The 19,016-nt window shown below is 51.7% G+C and overlaps 1 protein-coding gene across 3 annotated transcripts in view; it reads left to right on the top strand.

The window, feature by feature from the left end:
* Positions 1 to 18,155, top strand: part of SPNS3 (sphingolipid transporter 3 (putative)) — a 44,163-nt gene extending 26,008 nt beyond the window's left edge. For 2 of the 3 annotated variants that reach the window (XM_037809892.1, XM_037809891.1), the window contains exons 9-12: positions 10,816 to 10,881; positions 16,810 to 16,908; positions 17,036 to 17,210; positions 17,782 to 18,155. In XM_037809892.1, the coding sequence (XP_037665820.1) occupies positions 10,816 to 10,881; positions 16,810 to 16,908; positions 17,036 to 17,210; positions 17,782 to 17,921 (480 nt within the window). In that variant the 3' untranslated portion in view covers positions 17,922 to 18,155. The remainder of the gene's footprint in view (positions 1 to 10,815; positions 10,882 to 16,809; positions 16,909 to 17,035; positions 17,211 to 17,781) is intronic. The other variant, XM_037809893.1, reaches the window with a different exon arrangement.
* Positions 18,156 to 19,016: the final 861 nt, after the last annotated feature.

Below are 19,016 nucleotides of genomic sequence, written 5' to 3'. Positions count from 1 at the left end.
CTTTTTGGTCAAGAAGTTGTTCTCCATCCCATGATGCTGGGTCTAGATTCCTTCCCGGGAGTCATAATCCACGTTGCCAGGGGTATTTATACCACTGGGTGTCAGATCCCACGTAGGGGGGAGGGCAGTGATTTCACCTGCCAAGTTGGCTTAGCTAGAGAGAGAGGGCCACATCTGAGCAACAAAGAGGCATTCGGGAGGAGGCTCTTAGGCATAATTATGAGCAGGCCTAGCCTCTCCTTTGCAGTAAGTCTTCCCAAGGGCAAGTCCCGTGATTGAGGGTTCAGACCATCAAACCACCAGTCCCCAATGTCTGTGAGCACATCAGCAACCATCAAGGTGGGGAAGCCCAACACCCCATGCATTCTCCACCAGCAATGTTCACATTAGTGATTGCATATAATATTTCTCTTTTTGTGCCTGGCTTATTTCGCTCAGCATTATGTCTTCAAGGTTCATCCAAGTTGCAAGAGATGAGATGAGATTGAACAAGATCACCAAGGGACCAAGCATAAATAGAAAAGAGAAAAGGACCCAAGGATGAGGCTTGGGGGCTGTCCACATGCCAAGGGGTGGTGCATAATACGACCATAGGAAAGTCAGGACTTCGGACCAATAATCCCATCTACCACACTGTATCAAATTACATGGCATGTGCTTCATATCTCAATAAATTTTGTTTAAAAATTACATTATCATGGATAATTGTATATGAACAATCACAATAAAAAAATTACATTATCATATGACTCAAATGACCTTATATTTTCATTTGGAGGAAATTTAAAACCAAAAGCAAAAACAGAAAAGCACAAAAAAGTTGAAAATAACAATTATTCATATTCTCATTACCCAGAATTAACTATTTTTTTAAACTTCTTGGCTAATTTGCACCTATTTTAAAAATTTAATAAGGTGACCATCATTCTATTCATTTCTTTCTGTATATATACTGAGATTTATAGTTAGTTAGAAAGAAATACCTTTTATTATTCTTGAGTCATATAATAATGTAATTTTTTTGTTGTGATTGTTCATATACCATACAATTATCCATGATAATGTAATTTTTAAACAAAATTTATTGAGATACAAAGCACATGCCATACAATTTACCCACCTGAAGTGTACAATTCAGTGGATTTTAGTATATTAAGAGTTGTGTGACCATCCCAACAAACAATTTTAGCACATTCTCATCACCCCAGAGAGAAACCCATACCCATTAGCCAACACTTTCTATTTCCCTCCACCGTTCTTCTCCCACCCTGCCCATCCTAGGCAACCACTAATCGACTGTCTCAATGGATTTGCCTATTCCAGGCATTTTATATCAGTGGAATCATATAATATGTGGTCCTTTGGGACTGGCTTATTTCACTTAACATAATGTTTTAATGGTTCATCCATGTTGTATCATGTATCAGGGCTTCATTCCTTTTTTTTTTTTTTTTTTTTTTTTTTTTAATCATCATTTTATTGAGATATATTCACATACCACGCAGTCATACAAAACAAATTGTACTTTCGATTGTTTACAGTACCATTACATAGTTGTACATTCATCACCTAAATCAATCCCTGACACCTTCATTAGCACACACACAAAAATAACAAGAGTAATAATTAGAGTGAAAAAGAGCAACTGAAGTAAAAAAGAACACTAGGTACCTTTGTCTGTTTGTTTGCTTCCCCTACTTTTCTACACATCCATCCATAAACTAGACAAAGTGGAGTTTGGTCCTTATGGCATTCCCAATCCCACTGTCACCCCTCATAAGCTACATTTTTATACAACTGTCTTCGAGATTCATGGGTTCTGGGTTGTAGTTTAATAGTTTCAGGTATCCACCACCAGCTACCCCAATTCTTTAGAACCTAAAAAAGGTTGTCTAAAGTGTGCGTAAGAGTGCCCACCAGAGTGATCTCTCGGCTCGTTTTGGTTCATTCCTTTTTATTGCTCAGTAATATTCCATTGTATGGATATAGCACATTTTATTTATCCATTCAACTATTGATGAATAATTGTGTTTTTTCCCCTAATATTTTGGCTCTTGTGAATAATTCTGCTATAAGCATTCGTGTATAAGTTTTTTTTAAATACAGTTTTATTGAGATATATTCACATACCCTACAATCATCCACAGTGTTTACAGTACCATCATACAGTTGTGCATTCTTCACCAGAATCAATCTTTGAACACCTTCCTTACTCCAAAAAAATAGAAATAAAAGTAAAAAAGAACACCCAAAACATTCCATTCCCCCCATCTCACCCCATTTTTCATTTAATTTTTGTCCCCATTTTTCTACTCATCTGTCCATACACTGGATAAAGGGAGTGTGAGTCACACGGTTTTCACAATCACAGTCACACAGTGTAAGCTACATAGCTATACGATCATCTTCAAGAGTCAAGTCTACTGGGTTGCAGTTCGACAGCTTCAGGTATTTCCCTCTGGTCATTCCATGTGTATAAGTTTTTGTGTGGGCATATGTTTTCATTTCTTTTGGTATGTACCTAGGAGTGGAATTGCTGGGACATATGATAATTCTGTTTCTTTGAAGAACTGCCAGATTGTTTTGCAAAGAAGGTGCACCATTTTTCATTCCCACTAGCAATGTGTGAGGGTTCAAATTTTGCTATATTCTCACCAATACTTGTATTATTTTCTATTCAAAAAATTATAGTTATACTAGTGGGTGGAAAGTGATATCTAACTGTGGTTTTGATTTGCATTTCCCTAATTACTAATGATATTGAGCATCTTTTCATGTGTTTATTGGCCATTTGTATATCTTCTATGGAGAAATGTCTATTCAGATCCTTTGCCTGTAGTGCAGTTTTTCTAAAAATGTTTTAATTAATTTGTATGAATTTACTTGAATAAATTGAAGGAATTATTGACCTTCAAATTAATATAAAAATTTGGAGTTGTATAATGAATCCCAGCTATGAAAGAGACCATCAGCCTCATACCTCCTCCCTTCTTCTCTTCCCCAACTTGCTGATTTTTGTTAGTTATATTATTTTTACTTTTTGTAGATTGGTAACATGCACAATCTGTCTAAGCATAATCCTTATATTTTTTTGGCAATAGTCCCATATTTAAACAGATTAAATGCTCATTATCACTCCATTGATATAGATTCTCCACTCCTGAGTTCTTTATTTTGCTTTAGCTTCTAACTATGTAGACTTTGTGGTTAAGAGGACTTTTTATACCTCACCCCCCTACCAAAGGCTACAGATATTTTATGTCTTTGATTCATTCATGGTTGAGATTGTCTTCCTCTCTTTGACTCTTTATTTATTCTTTTATAGTACTCGCAATATATTTTTATTCTGTGCATACCAGTACATTGGGGGAGAAGAGGCAGGAGAGATGTCAAGATTTTTTTATTCATTTTTTTTGAGATATTTTCACATACCATACAATCATCCATGGGGTACAATCAGCTGTTCACAGTACCATAATATAGTTATGCATTTATCATCACAATCTATTTTTGAACATTTTCCTTATACCAGAAAGAATCAGAATAAAAATAAAAATTAAAAATTAAAAAGAACACCCAAATCATTCCCCCCATCCCACCCTATTTTTCATTTAGTTTTTGTCCCCATTTTTCTACTCATCCATCCATACACTAGATAAAGGGAGTGCGATCTACAAGGTTTTCACAATCACACTCACCCCTTGTAATCTGCATTGCTGTACAATCGTCTTCAAGAGGCAAGGCTTCTGGGTTGGAGTTTGGTAGTTTCAGGTATTTACTTCTAGCTATTCCAATGCATTAAAACCTGAAAAGTGTTACCTATATAGTATGTAAGAATGTCCACCAGAGTGACTCCTCTCTCTCAGCCACTGAAACTTTATTTAGTTTCATTTCACATCCCCTTTTTGGTCAAGAAGATGTTCTCAATCCCACAATGCTGGGTCCAGATTCATCCCTGGGAGTTTGACTCTTTATTTTAACAACATCTGACTAGATGTAACATTCTGGGGTCACGTTTTCTTTTCCTCATTACTTTGTAGACATTTGCTCTCTTGTCTTTTGGTATCAAATATGGCTATGGAGAATAGAGCCCATTTTTTTTTTTATCCTTAATGTCGATTAACTTTTTCTGCCTGGATACCTGAAGACATTATCTACTCTTAAAATTCAGTAGCTTAACTAGTGTGTTAGTTATGTATTGCTGTGTAACAAATTACCCCAAAACTCAATGGTTTAAAACAACACACATTCCGTGTCTCACAGGTTCTGTGGGTCAGGAATTTGGGCAGAGTTCAGTTGGGTCCTCTCCTTCAGGTTTCTCTCATGGCTGCCTTCAAGGTCTTGGCCTAGGGTCTGTGGTCTCATCTGAAGGCTCGACCAGGGAAGGGGCCACTTGGTGATTGTTGGCAGCATTCAGTTCCTTCTTGGTTGTTGGGTTGAGGCCTTGGTTCCTCGCTGGCTGGAGTCCTTGTCACATGGGCCTCTTTCACATGGCAACTTGCTTCATCATAGCATGCAGGCTGGGAGACAATAGGGAGAGTCCAGTGAGAAGGCAGTTGCAGTCTTTTATAATCACAGAAGTGGCATCCATCGCTTTTGTGATATTCCTTTGTTGGAGGTAATTCACTAGGTCTAGCTCACACTCAAGCGGAGGAGATCATGCAAGGCATGAATAACAGGAGGCGGGGATCATTGGGGGCTGTGTCAGAAGCTGCTTGCCATAGCTAAGGTATGACTCAAAGTTACATTTTCTATATAATATCAAAATTTCCTCATTCCAATGTTCTATGTGCTGAATCGGTATTACGTATCTCCCCCATTTTATCTCTTTGAATATTTCTTCTGTTTATTTGTTGTCATGTGTTTTTACTTACGTTGGATCATTTTCAGGGCTGGGACTAGGGTGAGACAAGCGTGACATCTAGGGCACAAAATTTAAGGTGGTACTCACTTTCAGGAGACAACTCCGCTTTTGCACAACCCTGAGGATGAGCGCCTCCTTATGTTTTGCACCCTAGGTGTCTGCCTTGCGTCACCTTTGTCCCAGCCCAGATTGTCTTTATCTGTCTCCCTTAGCATTAGCTTCCAATGGTTTTATTCTTGTTATCTTTTTAAAAAAATCTTCAATGAAATTATCTCAGCTCTTTTCTCTATATCAGTAATTCTACTTTCATTGGTGTCTATTCTGTTTCTAGCTATTTTTCATTTATTAGTTCTGTAATGTTGTTTGTTTTCCCCCCTTTCCATTTATTTCCTTAGGTCTGAAATATCCCTTTCATCTTACTCTATTGGGCCTTTATTTCACCTTAAAGCTTTTTTAAATTGAATTACTATTCTTATATTGTTCTGTAGTTTGAAGCAATTGTAAGGAATTTCTTCTGGTCCTTCTCCTGTCATCATCTATCATCGGTCTTCTAAATTGGATTATTTTTTCTTCCTTCCTTCTCTCCTTCCCTCCTTTCTTTTCTTTTTTTAATTTTCCTTCCTTTCTTCCTTCCTTCTGCTTCTTTCCTCCTCCCCACCACCCCATAGTATGTTTGCATGGTTTACGTATTGCATGCTTTCCCCCAGCTTGGATGCAGGCTCCTCTGCTCACATACTGAATTTGCTTTGACATGTTATGGGTGACTCCTTGTTCCCACCTCTCTTGCAACCTTCTCTGGGACCCTTCTCCTCTCCAAAGGGGCTGCAGAGTCTGGCTGTAGGTTCTACAGACTTTTCTGCCTCCTGAGGGAATTGCAGGGCTCAGGTGAGGCAGTGAGGGGTCTTTGTTGGAGCACCTGAGCTCCACTCTCTCTTCTGGGATTTAGGTAAATGCTCTATAACAGGATTCATTCTGCTTAATTACCAGGTGCATCTCCTTCCTGCTATGGGGGGTACCCTCAGGTCTTGAGTGGAACCAGTGACTGCAGTCATTGTTCATTTTCTCCACTTTTACCCATTTCTCCCTGGTAGCTTTTCCATCAGTTCTCAGTTAAAAGTGAGAACTAAGGGCCTGCACTCAGTTTATTTCCCTCTAAATATGGAGGTTTTGGTGAAAGGTTTTGAGGAGGGGGAGTTGAGAATCATCTGTTTTTTTCCTTGGCTGCCAATATTTAATATTTATTTCACTATACTTTATTGTTTTCTTTGGTGAAAAACTGTTTTATCTTGGATTTTATTTTTATTTTTATTTTTTTTTCTGCTTTTGGAGAGAAGGAGAGTCTGTGATCCAATTTCAATCTTCCATTTTTACCCAGAAGTGCCCCAGATGACCTTAAAGGTGCCTTCCAGTCCAAACTTGCTCATAACTCTGAGTTCCCTCCTTGTGCATGGAGAGGTGTGGTCACCAGCACAGAGTGGAGCCAGCTTGGCTGTCACCAAGGCCTCGCATCTGTCATCTGAGAAGAGATCCGCCCTTCTGCTAAGCGAGGACAGGGATGGAGGCCCAGCATCCACCCAGTCTGGTGCCCAGAGGGGAGCCTTGCAAGGTGTTTGGCAGAGAACAGCCAGGCTTGTTCCAGCAGAGCTGTAGTCAGCTGTCAGCCAAGGATTCTGGGGATGGTTGTGGGACCTACTGTGGTCCCCGGGGAGGCCCCGACAGCTGGACTGTTTGGTGCCCCAGCTCTGGGGTCTCTCCCACCACTCACCAGACTTGGCCATCAGGGGTTCTTCTTTGAGACATTCTTTTTCCCTTGCTGCCGGGCTGGAGTGACCAGGCTCTACCAGGGCTGCCTTGAAGGGACTGAGAGAGGCCCCACCGCCCTTCCTCTGAGGGCCCCACCTCCCTGCCAGGATCCAGCAGGCGTCTCTTCTTGGGTGGGTGGCAAGCCCACCAGGGGAGCCCACAGTCTCAGTCAGAGCCCTGCTCCCTTCCCTACTCCACTCCCCACCTGCCTGCCAACCAAGTTGTGGGGCTGCTGCCAGCCCCTGGAAACCAGATGGTGCCCTTGTGCCCTCATGCCAGTCCTGTACTTATAGATTGGCAGGTCTGGGGGCAAAGTGTGCCAGCTGGGGTGGCAGCTTGCTGGCAGCCAGTCTGCCCCAGGGCTGTGTCCTGACTGGCTCAGCCATGCTGGGCGAGGAGTGGACCCGCGTTGAAGAGGCTTGGGCCCCAGCTCTGCCCGTCTCTGTGACCCCATGGGAGATGTTTGCTTTATCCCTTCCTGCCAGAGGCTTACAGTTCAGAGACCAGTCACTACTGCCCAAATGGAAGGCTGGGATGGTCCAAGGTGAAGACTTAGAAAGTCTGCCTTTTCTACCTCACAGGAGCTGCCCCTTCTCTGGGGCTGATGCTGCATCTTCCCTCCCTGCTCCTTCCTCATGCCTACCTGTGTGTGCAGGTGTACCTGAGGAGAGATGTGTGTGTGTAAAGATCTGAGTGTGTACACACTTGCATGCATGTGCATGACTACGACACACACACATTCATGTACATGTATGTGTGTGCATATGTGGTTGTGTGTGCAAATGTTTCTCTGCAAATTGTGTACATGTTAGGCTGCTGTTATTTGACGAGGACACACTGGCAAGCCTGTACAGTGTTCATGGCTACCATCTGTTCTGTTGGTTGGTGCCCTTGCCTCACACTTGAGTAGTTTGAAGTTACCCCTGTGACATGCATATGTGTGGATACCTGTGGTGTCTTTGTGTGTCCATGTATATGTACATATGCATGAAGATGCACGTGTTGATGTGTATGTTTATGTTTGTATGGTTGCACATGTGAGTGTGTGTGTGTGTGTGAGTGACAGCATGAGTGTGCACGCCTCTCTGGCTGGGCATGTTCACTGTTGCTGCCCCAGCCCTGGGGAGAAATTCCTCTTGGTCTAAAATGGAGGAGGCCAGGGCCGAGGGGGCCCCACATGTCATAGGCTCTAGGAGGCTCTTCCTGGCACTGTCACCTAGGAGCGACCCAGTCAGGGTGCCAGGCAGCACGGAAGGGCTCTCAGGAGACAGGGCAGAGTCAGATTTCCTTTTCAGAAGGCCCTGCAGGAGCTGGTGTGGGGCAGCAGTGCTGGAGCTTGGGAAACTGAGGAGGGGACAGTGAGCCAGGCCAGCCACAGTGGATGGGAAGAGGGGGCAGATCTGGGAGACTCTAAGAATGAAGAATGGTCAGGAGCCCGTGACTGGATGGGGAGGATGAGGGTGAGCGGGACATGTGGAGCCCCCGGGTGAGCTCCCTGGAGCCCCCTCAGCCCTGGCCTCCATTTCAGAGTGAGGAGAAGCAGCCTCAGTAGTGGCTGGCAGCCTGCCCGTGCCTGGGGGCCTGCGTCCCGGCTGGCTTGGCCACTCCGAGGGGTCCGGGGAGGAGGATGATGTGGGGGGACCTGTTTGGTGTGAGGCCTGTGAACCCCATCCAGGAGAGGGGAGCCAGGAGGCTTCTGGGGCTGAGATGCCCTTGTTCGTAGCTCTGAACAAGTTGGTGGAATTCTTCATGGTGACTTTATTTCAAACCAGGACCTCTTTTATTATTATTAATATTTTTGTTTGCTTGCTTTGTTTTTTAATTGTGGAAACCGAGTCTGAATTGGTCAAGGGAGCAAATGAAGTCTGAGACTCAGTTTGTACCCAGCCACGAGGATCATAAAGAGCTTACTACCAGCCTTAGAAGCCCAGACTGTTGGCACCACCCCTTCATTGTACAGTTGGGGAAACTGAGGCCCAGAGGGCAGTGGTGGCTTTTTAGTGTTACTGCCTACCCCAGGAGGCCGCGGCCCTTTGTTGGGGAGCCCCTCCTTGAGCTGAGGCTGGCAGGCGGCCTTCTGGGGAGACAGTAATTACGGATTAGGAGGCAGCCTGTCCCCAGCCCACTCCTTCACCCCTCAAAGCCACCGAGTGGGCACGGGTGGTTGGTGGCCCCGTGCCGGTTTCCAGGTGTGTCTGAGGAAACCTGGCATGCTCGGGAGGCTTGTTCAGCCTGAAAGGCCCCATTGTGGCTGCTGTCTCCCTCCAGTTGGCTCTATTTTGGGGTCGGGATCCACCCTGCCCCAGCTGGAGGAAGGAAAAGGTATATTTCGGTGTGTCCTGGTGGGTGTGGGGGTGCAAGGGAGGGACAACAGGGGAGGCCGCAGCAGAAGCAAACCTGTGAGCAGCTCTGTGGGGCCGGAGCTGGTCTGTGTGGATGGAACAGGGCCAGGGCCAAGCCAGAGGAGTGAGGAGGGGAGCGGCCTGCGTTCCAGGTGGAGGGGCCTGGGCCGGGAGGGGAGCTGTGCTGGGCCTTCATGTGGCCCCAGGAGGCTGGGTTTGGCAGGGCCTGCTAAGCTGGAATGCAGGTCTGCAGCCTCTCTGGGGCCCGTCTGGGACCTGCTTGCCAGCTACTTCCTGATTCCCACTCCCTGTGGGTGCCCAGCCCTCAGGGGCCTCCCAGTTTGGGTGTGGAGGGTCAAGAGCTGCACCCACAGGGAGTCTGGTTAGATTGAGAATACCCACAGCTATCGTCCCTCCTGGGTCTGCTCTGTGCTCAGTGGGCCCCAGCTGGGCCGTATTCGGCCCCTGGCATGCCAGGCAGCCTCCTTTGCCCCTGCTCTCATGGGTCGTCTGCCTGGTGAGGCCTGGCCTCCGCTTTGGCCCATCGTAACCCTGCCTGGCCTTCGGGGCTGTGCTCAGCGACCCTCTGCCCAGCCCCTGCTCCCCATCCAGGCATCGTGGATGCTGAAGGCCTCCCAGAGCTCTTCCCCCGACTGCCTCCCACCTTCGCCTTGCTCCAGCCAGAGGCAAGCGGCCTGACCTATGACCTTGGGCCTGAATTTCCTCAACTGTGACATGGAGGTTAGACGATAGTTGAGGTCACGAGAGTGAGCATGCCTGGTGCATTTTAGGGGTGCAGGGAGGGGCCCTGGTACTCACAGGCCTCTGGACCTCAGGTGCTGGGGCCAGAGCCTGGCTGCCCTGCTCACAGCCCCGTGACTCCAGAAATGACTAATTCTGCTCCTGCAATAAGCTCTTGGAAGCTCTGAGAAATGAGATTTCTTTCCCCTCCTCCTCCTTTCCTTATTAAACTCCTCTTGAGTGAGGGGGATGAGGATTGTCCTAATCCTTTGGCACGAGGTGGGGTGGGGGAGGTTCAGGGAGCTGGACGAGATGGGTCTACAGTGGCCTGTGGTCACCAGAGGACATTGGGGGGAGGGCAGGGGGCGGCATTTGAGGTTGCCCCAGCCCCACAGATTCCCAGGGCAGGGGTTGGCGCTGGCCTGGGGCTGGAAGATGCAGGTTCCAGGCCAGCTTTGCCTTGGGCCTGGTGGTGACCTAAGACAAGCCCTGGGCCCAAGCAGAGCTCAGCTTCACTGTCTCTGCAATGGGTGTTGTAGGTCCTGCTCACTCCCCTGCGCTGTCCCGAGAGTCTGGGAGGAGGATGGCCCACAGGGCTGGGCTTGGGGACAGGCTGTGGCTAGGGTGGCCGGGGCCCAGCGGGCCTCAGGGGAAGACAAGGCATGTTGGGGCAAGCTCTGAGCAGTCCCAGGGCTTCTCCTCTCAGATTCTGTTTCCCCACCTTTCAAACGGCCTGTGGGCCAAAGCCTCCTCTTACGAGGCCCCATGGGTGGGCTCCAAGGGCTGGAACCTGAGGGCCATCCATTAGGGTGAGTGCTGAGCCCACTCGGGCCTGGCCCTCACCTCTGGGTTGTGGATGCTGGCCTGGCTGATGGGACTCTCCACCCACTCTCAAGGCTGCTAGAATTGGAAAAGCAGTTCCAGACCTCAGCCAGCCCAGTTATGTCTGGTTGGTGTCTTCCTCTGGAGCCTCGATCTGGAAAGAGATCTCAAGCAGCAGGCAATGTGGGCAGGGGTTAGTGACTGAGGTCGGGGGAGCTCACCCAGGCCACCCTCTGTCCACAGGTGTTCCTGGCCCTTGGAGAGCTGCTTCTGTCCTGCAACTGGGCAGTGGTTGCTGACATCTTGCTGGTAGGTGTGGGGGTTGGGATAGGTGGGCTGGTCCTGGAGACTCTTAAGCAGGGGGAGATGGAGTCCGTCCAGCTCAGGGCTGGACCGCTGCTGCTGGCTTGTCTTGGACCAGGGGGCTCTGACATACCTTGAACATCTCTGCTAGCCATCACTGGATTAGCAGATGAACAAATGGAGGCTCAGAGATGGCGGGTGCCTGGAGCAAGGTCACACAGCGCATCAACTCTCTGAGCCAGGCTTTCAAATTCAAGGCTTCCTCCCTCCCTTTCTTTACCATAGCCCTCACCAAGCAGACTCCTTGGCCTTCACTCTGGGGTATGCAGAAGGGGATGCCAGACTTCAGGGCTGTAGCTGCTGAGCCCAAGTGGGTCCAGGCCGCTCCAGCTCCCGAATCACAGGCTGCAATGCAAGGGGCACGGCGGGGTTTGTATCGAGCCCTGACACTGTCCAGACCACGTGACTCTGTGAAGTCCTGAGGCCTCACGGCCCTTCCTTTCCTCCACCCAGCCTCCCTCCCTCCTGGGAGAAATGCAGGAAAGGACTTTGAACACTGTGGAAGGTTGTGCCTTTGTAGATAGCACAAGGAGCACCCTGGGACCCCTCCTCCCGCCTCCTGGGTCCTGGCAGAGTCTGGCGCTGGGCACATGGGAAGCAGAGACTCTGGCACTTGGCTGAGAGCTGTCTTGGGGGTGGTTCGGGGCAGGGGCTCACCTGGGGTTCAGCCTAGGCTCTGCTGCTTATTCTCCGTGCAACCTCAGGCAAGTCACTTTGTGACTCTGAGCCTCAACTGTGGAAAATGGGGATGGTCATAGTACCTACCTCATGGGTTGTTGTGAGAACAAAATGAGATTATTTGTGTTATTTTGCCCAGTGCCTGGCAAGGAGAAGGACCTCCAGGAATCCTGGCTAGGTTCTGATAGCAGTTCAGAGGCTTCCACTTTCTCATCTTCTATCCCCCAAAGCAGTTCTGGCTATTGGGACAGGTAGTCATTTAATGATCCAACTAGGCCTGCTTGAATACTGCTGTTGATGGGATGCTTACTCCCTGAGACAATGTTCTCATGGTCCCCCCACCCTCATGGTCCAGGCTCCACAAGTGTGGAGCAGTCAGCACCCTCCTGGGCGGGTGTCCGCTGCAGGGCTGCCTTCTCTGCCCCTCTCCTTCTCCAGCCCAGGCTCAGCCCCAGACTGGCCATGTGTGGCCTTGGGCCTCAGTTTCCTTGTCTATAAAAAGGGTTAATTGTAAGCTCCTGGGAGGGTGGCTGAGCCTGTGGGAAAGCCCTTGGTACGTGGGAAAGTGCTGGTAAATGCTTTGGTTTGTGTGAGCCACTTTGGGAAACAGGGAGCTGAACGCCTCTCCTTCCCCAGTATAGCTCCTTCCCAATCAGGTGGCTCAGGCAGACCTGAAACCTGCCCCCTGCCTCTTTCTCCCCTTACCTCCCACCACCCACTCCCTGCTGCACTGCCCTCTTTTCCACATGACAGCCCCACAGATATGTGAAGACTGTGTCTGGGTCCCCCAGTGTCTGTGTTTGCGGGAATGATTAACCTGGAAGAGCTCGAGAGGAGTGTGTGTGTATATGGGAGTGTGTGTGTGTGGCTGGGATGGGGGAAGGGGTGCTGTGGGGCCAGCCAGCCATTCTTTGACCCTTCTGGCTCTGCTGGGGAGCTGGCTGGAGCTGCCCAGGGAGCAGGGCTGGACTCAGTCCAGCCCACCCCCCCCCATGCTCCCTGTGCTCTCTCCCTGACCTGGTGGCCTCCATCCCAAAGCTTAGCAAGAGTCCCCCCTCCCACCCAGGAAGGTTTCTTGGCCACCCCCTGCCTTCCCACCTTACTGAAGCCCCTTGGGCACAGATCTCCTTTCTACACTTGGGCAGCCAGAGCTAGACCCATCCTTGCAGTCCGTGGAGTTCAGTTCCTCCTCGTTGCTGTTTTCCAAGCAAAGAAAGGGGGAGTGGCTGTCGATGTAGGCTTTGGGAACTCTCAGAGGAAGATTAATGCCATTTCAAGGAGACAGGGAGTACCAGTGTTGCATTAGGTGCGATCCAGAAAGATTTGAAGCCTGATGTGGGGTTGATTTTCACAAAAGACTTTTGAGGATTTGCTGTGAGTAGGAAAGAGAATAAGTGTGTAAATGCACGTTCGGGCACCAGTGCCTGAGTGGGTGCACGTGTGGGCTTGGACAGTTTGCATCCTTGCTTTGTGGTCTGCAGTGTGGAGGGGCAGATGCCAGGTTGGAACACAGGAGGGAAGAGGGGTTGGTGAAGGAGGACCCGGAGTGTGGACAAACCCCTCAAGAAGCTGCGCTGAGAGGACAGGAGAGAGGAGGTGAAAGCTGGAGTTGGCAGAGGATCTCAGGAAGCTGGTGCTATCTTTTCAAGAAGTGAGGCAAGAGAAAGGGGCCGGGAGGGAGTTGACTGAGAAGACGAGAGCTTGAGGATCCAGGATGGAGAGAAGGAAGCCCCCGGGGAGAGCAGACGGGGTGGGATCGGGGCTGGGTGATCCACAGGCCGCTCTTGCCCAGTGGCAGCAGGGCAGGGCCAGGTGTCGGTTCAAGAAGTATGTGGGGAAGGAGTTGTGGGGCAGGAAGTGAGGAGGTCCAATGCACTGGCCTGCAGTTGCTCCTTGAGGTAGGAGGTGAGCTGCTCATCAGGCAGGGCCTGAGGGGGTGAGGAGGCCCTGGGAGTGCATGTGTGTGTGCAGGGGGAGCAGGGAGCTGAGAGCAGGGGGACAACCAGTTGATGGGAAGACAGAGGTGGAGTGCTTGCATGTCTCTGGGAAATCGGGAGCCTGTGGGTGGGGTCAGAGGGTGAGAGGGCAGCACAGCCCAGGAACTAAGCCTCTGGAGCAGACAACCCATGTCAACTCCCAGCCCTGCTACTCACTAGCTGTGTGACCCTGGCCAAGTGACTTAACCTCTCTGGATCTCTTCAGTGGTAATTAGGTAGAATGCACTAATACCTGCATCTTGATTATTCTGGAGGGGTGGATCCTGTCTTTGGTCTACTTATCCACAAGTTGGAGAATCCAGATTCCCTCTGGGGAAGGGACCTCAGGACTCTCTGGTCCAGTGGTTCTCAAACTTCGCTGTGCATAAGAATCATCTGGGGTTGGGGGTTGGGGTGCTTGTTACAAATTCAGGTTTCAGGCTGTCTGTTCTCAGTCTAATTCGGTGGGATCTGCATTTCTAATGAGCTTCCCAAGTGATTCTGATCTAGGTGTTCCTCAGAGCACACTGACAATCACAGGTCCTTTGCAGAATCTTGACTAGCACAGAATCCTGACTAGCAAGTCCTGTCCCCTATGTTAAAGAGGGAGCTCATCCCATTTATCTCAGGCATCCCCTGCCTCCTGGAAGTTCAGTCATAGCCTCTGGCACCGCCCGCCCCTACTGGGGCTCAGTCCTGGTCCCTGCAACCTTGGGATCCTGTCTCTTGAGCCTGCTTCTCCCCAGGCTGAGCTTCCTGCCTCCCCAAATCTCCCAATGGGGTCTCCAGCTCCCCACCTCCTGTCTTTCTGCCCTACCCCTGGGGTGGCTCTCCCGGGGGTGGCCCAGAGCCAGCTCACCCCACTTTCCAGCATCGAGAGTAGAGCATGCACTCCCTCTTTCCCAGCTCTGTACTGGGGGTTCTGGAATCCAGCACCAGGCTCACTTCCCACCTCCTCACAGACTTTCCCAAATTCCCTGCAGTTATCATCACCCTCCTTGCCCCATGTCCCAGGTCTCAGGGCTTCCCTGCTCAGCCTTCTGCAACACCCCCCTCCTGGCAGCCGCCTGCTCGTCTGTCTCCCCCTTCCAGGGCTGTCTGGGAGCGAAGGTGGAGTGGGAATGGGGGGCAGGCTGCCGGGAAGCCTGCACCTGGCAGCTGCCGCCCAACTTTCTGTTGCCCGTGGCTGGCACTGGTTACGCCTCGGGCTGTAAAGGGACTGGCTCTTGCAAGAAGGGAGAGCCAAAAACAGAGGTGTTTTTGTTTCTGAAGAGGGCAAGCCTGGAGTTTTCGGAACCCAAAAGCCTCTCACTTCTAAAATTACCCCCTGGGCTTTCTAGCTGCGGGTGGGGCCCAGCCTCAGCCCCCGAGCTGTGTGGAGACAATGGGGTCCTAGAAGAGGCTGGGGGCAGCAGCAGCTGGTCTGGGGAGGAAGGGACCCCCAGGATCCAAGCAGCTCCCTTGTGTCAACCTTTGTGGACATCCAGGGCCCACCCTCTGGCGGGCCCTGCCCTTCTCCCCAGAACCACCAGTGAGTGATCACATAATTATGGGCTGAGAAGGAAGCACTTGCAGAAGGTGCAAACCTGTGGCCGGTTGCTTCCCAGGCCTGTTGGTGAGTCCCTGCGGGGCGGGAGGCCCAGCTTCTCTCACCACCTGGGCAGAGCCGCCGGCTCAGGGGCTGCCTCAGGGTCGGTGACTCTGAGGCCAGCCCCAGCCTGCCAGCTCCCACCCACAGGCCCCCTTCATTGAGACTCCTGTGGCCCCAGTCCCTGGGTACTGACCCCCTGTCCGGACTGCCCTTCCCCACGTCTCTGCCAGTTGCCCACGACTGTCCTACCCAGGTGCAGGGATGGGGAGGAACTTGTCCTCTTTTTCTTTCTCTCCATTTTCCAAATGTTTGGTAATGAGCACACAAACCCTGCTGGAAAGGCTGTTCCTTGCCTGTGACAGTGGAGTGGTCAATAGCCCGGGCCCTGGAGGGAGAAGGTCTGGGATTAAATCTCAGCCCTGCCATTTCCTGACTGGGTGACCTGGGCGAGTTACCTAACCTCCCCGTGGCCTCAGTTTCCCCACCTGTAACATGCGGATAGTAACTGTATCTCCCTCGTGGGTTGTTCGAGTTGATACATAAAATGCATGCAGGAAGCACTCAATGCATGTTAGCAATTATTATCATTGTTATTATACTCTGATGGGGTAAGATTTATGGACCCTTAGGCCTTGGGGATGGTCTCTGGGCTGGGAAGCTCCCCTATGGCTGCCCCATTGGGACCTTGTGGCCTCTGCTCAAACCCCTCCCTCTCTTCCCCCTTTCCCCTCTCCTCCTCTTCCCTGCTGCAGCCTTGGGTTCCGGCAGGGGTTTCTCCTGGGACTAGTATCCCAGAAAGTTCCTCTTGACTTATTTGGTTGGCAACTTCCAGCCAGTCCCCTCTGTGACTCTGACCCTGCTGGACCAAGGGTTTTACCATTGAGGAGCTGCCTAGAGGGTGTGGGGGGTAAGAGGAAGGAGACAGAGAAAGGAGCCCTCCCAGTCCTGGGTGACGTGCACTCCCTTAGGGAAGGCTTCGCAGAGGAGGTGACTCCAAAGCTAAGTCCCCAAGAAGGACAAAGGGGGAAGTTCCAGCTGGCCCAGAGAGGGCAAGGCACGCTGGGCAGAAGGCACAGCACGTTCAAGTGCACAGAAGTATTCTGCCTCCCTGCCTCCCGCTGCCCCCCAGGTAACCGGCTCTTTCAGGGTGTGGAATTGTGTGGGCCCTTCCAGCAGGGCTGCCTTTAGTCTCTGCCCACCTGGGCTCAAACTTCCTGAGAGAAGGACTGAGCTCTCTGCACTGCCCTGCCACTGGCCACACGTGCAGCCCCCTGGTTGTGCACCCACTTGCGCCCACCAACCTGTACCATGGCCTCCTGGGCCCTGAGCTGGGATGCCCCAGCCCCATCACTCTCATCACAGCCATGCATGTCCCTACCCAGCTGGAGAGCAAAACACAAGAGGGGTTGTCCTGACCAGGGACCTTGGCACTGGGAGCCTTCATAACACGTTAATGGGGGACCTTTGGGCTGTGGGGGTCATCAAGTCCCTCCTACCCCACCCACCTGGCCAATCTGCCACATCTCCAGGCCTTCGTCCTTGGCAGGTGGGGAACGGGAGGTGGGTGCAGTGGACCCCCACTCTCTGCCGTTGCTTGGGGAGCTTCCCTGGTGCTCCCGTGTTTTGCAGTCTGTGGTGGTGCCCAGGTGCCGGGGAACAGCCGAGGCGCTTCAGATCACCGTGGGCCATGTCCTGGGAGATGCCGGCAGCCCTTACCTCACAGGACTTGTAAGGCTGGATTGGTCCCTGGGCTCCAGGCAGGCCAGTATTGGGGAGGGGGTCTGGGGAGGGTCTGGGGGAGGAACCTGGAAGCTGGCCGGGTGGGCCTGGCAGACCCAGCCTCTCTCTTCTGCAGATTGCCAGCGCCCTGCGGGCCAGGCGCCCCAACTCCTACCTGCAGCGCTTCCTCAGTCTGCAACAGAGCTTCCTGTGCTGTGCCTTCGCCATTGCGCTGGGCGGCGGCTGCTTCCTGCTGACAGCGCTGCACCTAGAGAGAGACCAGGCCCAGGTCCAGCGGTCTGGTGGTGCAGGTAGGTGAGAGCAAAGGCTGGGAGGAGGGGAGGGAGCGAGCCGTGCAGCGACCTGGGGAAGAGTGCTCCCGGCCAAGGGAACAGCAGCTTCAAAGGCCCTGAGGTTGGGCATGCCTGATGTGTTTCAGCAGCAGCAAGGAGGCCAGTGTGGCTGGAGCAGGAGCAAAAGGGAGAGTGGCATGGGATATGGGCAGAGCAGGAGCAGGGCTGGACTATGAGGGGCCTGTGGCCTTACTCTGAGTGAGATGGGAGCCGCTGTGGGGTTCCCAGTGTAGGAACAGTGGGGTGGTCAGATTTACACTGTAAAAGCATCACTCTAGTTCTGTGTCAAATAAATACCACAGGGCTCAGAGTTGAAGCAGAGAGGCCATTGCAGGCTCTGGGATGATGATCCAGGGGAGAGAAGATGGTGCTAAGACTGGCGGTTGCAGCGAAGGTGGTGAGAAAGGGTAGGATTCAGAATTTATTTTGCAAACAGACCCTGGAGGATTCATGAAAGAGTGTGCCCAGGCCTGGTTCCAAAGCATCGCCTACCTCCTTTGGGGCTGGACAAGCTTCTTTCTTCCCACAGGGACCCCGGACAGCAAAAAAGCAGAGAGCCAAAGCCTGCTTTCTGGCACTGGTGCCTCCAACGAGGACCCGAGACCCCTGCCCAGGAAAGAGGGTGCCTCCCCCACCCGGCCTGCAGTCCCCAGTTGGCCTCGACAGTAGCAGTAACTCTGCCAACCTTTGGCTGTGGCTCAGGACCCTGGCCGAGCTGCACCTGCCACTTCTTTGCTCCCAGACAGAGAGCTGGCAGAGCCTGGCAGCCAGGCAGGGAATTGAGCTGTCAGCACCCTCTGTGGGAGGCCTGGGCTTGTGCCTGCACCCAGCACCAGGCCACCCCAGCCTAGGGTCCTCAGCCTGGCTGCTGAGGGGCCCCCATTAAAGTAGGATCAGCGCAAAGACCATGGATTTCAGGCCTTCAGGCAATCATTTCATTTATAACTTCACAGGTGCCTCTGCTGGGAGGGTGAGGGGAGAGGAAGTGGGGGCGGTCTAGGCCAAGGATGCAGGGCTGCCTCCTGAAGCGGGCGAATGGAGGGGTCTGCTTGGCATGGGTCTCCAGGTATTCTCACTTCTGGTCCTCCCAGCTTGTGACATGGTTGGACTCACTCTGACCCAGACACCCCTCTGAATGAATTCACCCTCTGAACAGGTGGTCTTGGAGATGGAGTTCCGCTCTGATGCTCCAAGTTCCGTGGAACAACACAGAGGAGCTCCCCAGCCGGCACCTTCACAGACTGCTGCCCACGGTGCTCACGTGGCTGTACATGCCTCCTCCCAGCTGTGCCCTGTTCTGCACACCCCCACTCTGATCCCCCCAGCACAGCTCGTGGGGAGGAATGGCTCTGTGGGACCCACACTTGCCACTAGGTTCAGAGCAGCTGGGCCCAGCAGGCCCTGCAGGAGATCAGTTTCCTGGCGGGCGGCAGTGGGAAGGCATGTTCCTTCCACCCAAGAGCACGAGCTCCTCTCCTCCTCCCCTCATGCCCAGCTAGGAGGTCACTTGTTCACTTGCTGATTGCCACCTTCGCCGTGCCAGGCTGTGCTTGACTCCTGACAGCCGTGGGAGGAGCAGCGACTGGCCTTGTGGGCAACTCCTGACTTTTGCTTGCTCAATCCCTGCCCCCTGGGGTGTGCTCCCTGCCCCTCACTGTACTGTTGGATGTGACAAACTCCAGGAGCAGTGCTCTCCAGCTCAGCCATGCTCACCGCCCAGCCCCAGCCCTCTCTCAGGAGCTGGCACCATTAGGCTGACCAGCC

This window comes from Choloepus didactylus, chromosome 18 (assembly GCF_015220235.1).
Source record: "Choloepus didactylus isolate mChoDid1 chromosome 18, mChoDid1.pri, whole genome shotgun sequence".
NCBI lineage: Eukaryota > Metazoa > Chordata > Mammalia > Pilosa > Megalonychidae > Choloepus > Choloepus didactylus.
The sequence above is the reverse complement of the archived record's forward strand: the minus strand, read 5'-3'. Positions and strand labels throughout refer to the sequence as shown.